A 3,310-nucleotide genomic window follows, 5' to 3' on the forward strand; every position below is an offset into this window, starting at 1 on the left:
GCAGGGGCTGGGCCTGCTAAACGCCTCTTGCTGCGCTCTGGGCATCCTTCTGGACTGGAGCTCTCGCAGGTGGGGGCCGCGGTCTCGCCTCGTGTCCTTGGGGCAGCGCGGACTCCCGCTCGTTCTGGGCGGGCGTGGGAAGGAGCCACGAAAGAGGGGGCCGGGCGCCCACTTCTGAGGAGAACTGCGGACCCTGCGTTCGGGGCAACCCCGGCCGCCCACCCCGGCCGGCTCGCTCGAGGATCGGCGCGCTCAGAAGCCAGAAACCCCGCCCGCCGCACCTGGGGCCGCCTCCACGTGATGTCCTCGCGGAACTGGGCCAGCGGCGTAGACAGGTCGCAGAAGAGCGAGGAGTCCGCGGCAGGGAAGGCGGCGTCCCGGAACAGCTCCCGCGCCGGGTCGCGCCGCAGCCCGCCCGCATCCTCGGCTCCGCGGGCTCCCATCTGCAGCCGGCAGCCTCGGGGTCGCAGCCCCGGAGAGAAGGCGAGGCCGCCGCCGCCGCCGCCGGCCCGTCCCGCCCGGCCCAGCCCTCCAAGCCCGAGGGCCGCGCAGGTGCTGGGCCGGCCAGGACGCCGGACCGGAGTCGCCCATAGGTAACCAGGCGGCAGCCAATCGGGCGCGGCGCTTCGGGGCACGTGACATCGCGGCCCAATCGCACTCGGGCGACGGAAAGCGCCACGGACTTCTGAGGCTCAGGAGGCGGGGCTCCTGAGCTCAGCTCTCGCGAGGCCGGGCTGCTGTCCGCGCTGATTTTTCCTTCCGGGGGCGGCAGAGCCGTGGACTGTCCCGACCTCCGCCGCTCATACCCAGAGGGCCGGCTGGCGTTTAGTCGGGGAGCCGGTGAGGCTAGGGCCGCGGTGTCGGGACCGCCTGCACACGCGGGCTCTGGGAACGTCAGGAACCAGGGAGCCACGTTGGCCGAGTTGCGCCGCAGACTACAGCTCCCAGCATGCAGCGCCGCTCCCAGCATGCACCTCCCTCCCGAGACGCTCTCTGCTTCCGGCGCTCTGCTGCGGAGGCGGTGGCCGCGGGTTCTTGGGAGGAACGGTTGTTTGCGCTTGGGAAGGCGAGTTGCGAGCTCTCCAGCGTCGCTGTCAGGCGGGGGAGAAGGAGGCTTAACCCCTTTGCCACCTAATAGGGCTTTTCATCCCACCGGGCCCCAGGGCTTAGGAGTTCAGCGGGCTCAGCGCCTTGCTGTGAGTCTGGAAAAGAGAGTGACCGCCTGGGACGTCAGACGGCCCCGAGGGAGGAGCTTGTGGGAGCGGCGTCGCCGGGGTCGGACCTGCCGGGGTCTGGGCTCCGTTTCAAGGCATTTTGGGTCGAACGCTTTGCATCTTGTCGGGGGGGCGGGGAGGAGGCCAGAGCATCCCGCTGGGCGTTTTTCTGTTCCGCAGATGGCCGGGCACCTGGTCCTGGTGGCCGTGGTGACCCCGTGGACCCACATTTACAGCTGTAGCCACCGAGTGCGGCGGAGCGGTGAGGGTCGTGATCCTGGGACCTGCTCGAGGGTTCACCCTTGCTGCCAGAACCTGTTCCCTTCTCAGGAACGAGGGCGGTCAGGCAGAGGAGAGGAACGGGGCCTCAGCCCTCTAGTGACAGCAGTTTGCCACCTAATAGCGCTTTTCAGATTTTGGCCATTTTACCCAGCCTCGGGCTATGAAGGATGGTCACATTGAAGGTATTTTTCTGCAGTCAGGAGCGAAAAGTCCCTACTATTGAAGGAGAAACTGAATCTGGTTCAGGAGTCCCAGGTTCCGCCCTCCGAGAGGCCAGGTGGGGCCTGCGTGAGGAGCAGCTGTACGGGTGGCTGCACACTGCTGTTTTCATCCCGCCAGGCCCCAGGCCCCTGATCAGGGGCCCAGAGTGCTTATCCTTGCTTCAGTCTGGAAAAGAGAGTGACCCCATAGCCCAGCACCTGTGAGATACTTCACTGCCCATTCATCACCCCTATGATGCTGATTCTTCCAGAAGATGTTTCTGATTCCTTGCTAGGCTGGTGGTTGCACCGGAGCCGAGAGGACTCAAGAAGAGTCTGCTCTCTGCTTCACCTAGGCGTCCCGGAGAAGTAAGAATCCATGTCTTCCCTGTCCTGGGTACTTGGCTGCTGGTTTGCCCAGGTGCCACATAGGGGTGTGTAGCAGAGCTGAGGCTGGCCCAGTATCCTGGCTTTCCTTGGAAGCCTGTGTTGTGCCATTCTCCCAGGCTGATAAAATCTGCAGAGCTAACAGCTTCCTGCAGCCACCTCTGTGTCCAAGGCTGGACTCCTGCCCGTAGCCAGATTCCCAGGATCTGGAAGGCCAAGAGACAGCTGGTGCCGGGTTGGCAGCAGCCCTGCGTCAGCACGCCCACTGCCAGCACCCCATGCTGGGATTTGCCTGTGTGGTCTGCCCCCGCCCAAACCGGTATTGAAATTTGATCCCCAATGTGGCAGTGTTGGGAGGTGGTGCCTAGTAGGAGGAGTTTGGGTAATAGGGTGGATCCCTCGAAGAGATGAGTACCCTGTGTGGAGGGGTGAGCCCCCATGAGAGCTGGTTAGAGAGGCAGCCTTCCTGGAGTTGTCTGTGGCTTTTTCTGCTGCCATGCGATCTCCACGCATGCCCTTCCCCTTCCATTTCTGCATGAGTTGAAGCAGTTGCGGCTGCCCAATCTTGAAATTTCCATCAGAATTTTGTGCCAAATAAACCTGCTTTGCTTTTTTCTAAACAACTGTTCATCCTCGGGTATAGCAACATGAAACAGACTAAGACATTATGGCCTGTGGTCCCATCCATTACCCCAGGGTGCAGAGGTGTTCCCTCAGCCATGAAGGACGACATTCCCTTCTGGCCCCTGGGGTACCTGGAGGGGTTGTAAGCAGCTTAGGTTGGTGGGATGAGAAGGGGTTTGGAGGGCAGCTGGTTCATGACCCCAGCCACCTCAACTGCAGGTTCTTGGTCTGAAGTACTGTGATTAAAGCATCACAGCCCCGGGGCCCTCGCCAAAGGAGGGAACAGCATCCGGTGCCGCAGTGTTTGAGGGTTATAGAAAGATGAAGGGCCTTCAGGCATGACTAGTTCCCACCGTGACCCCACTGCTGGCCAGTGCACTGAAATACATCTGACCACTTGTTTCTCAAGTTCATGGGTGCTGAGGAGCCCTGTGAAATCAGCCCTATCTCATCCTGCTGCCCGTCTTGTTCTGCAGGGAAATGTTCCCTGGCTTCCTCACCAGGGATCTCTTCTGAACTTTACGTCTCTGTTCAGGGGGCAATAACTGTGTTGGTCATTGCATTCTCATGGCAATACAAAGATTAAAATTCAGTATCTGTCCA

General features: G+C 61.5%; 1 protein-coding gene and 1 long non-coding RNA gene across 2 annotated transcripts in view; one reads left to right on the forward strand and one right to left on the reverse strand.

Moving 5' to 3' along the window:
* CAPN10 (calpain 10) overlaps positions 1–570 on the reverse strand; it is a 12,105-nt gene extending 11,535 nt beyond the window's left edge. The window contains 2 exon segments of the mRNA XM_017510759.2: positions 282–400; positions 403–570. Of these exon segments, the coding sequence (XP_017366248.1) occupies positions 282–400; positions 403–421 (138 nt within the window). The 5' untranslated portion in view covers positions 422–570.
* Positions 571–897: 327 nt separating this feature from the next.
* Positions 898–3,310, forward strand: LOC108290792. Its single transcript, XR_001819714.2, has 2 exons — positions 898–1,275; positions 1,395–3,310. It is a non-coding gene; the product is annotated as an uncharacterized LOC108290792 (long non-coding RNA).

Source organism: Cebus imitator, unplaced genomic scaffold (genome assembly GCF_001604975.1).
Source record: "Cebus imitator isolate Cc_AM_T3 unplaced genomic scaffold, Cebus_imitator-1.0 Scaffold443, whole genome shotgun sequence".
NCBI lineage: Eukaryota > Metazoa > Chordata > Mammalia > Primates > Cebidae > Cebus > Cebus imitator.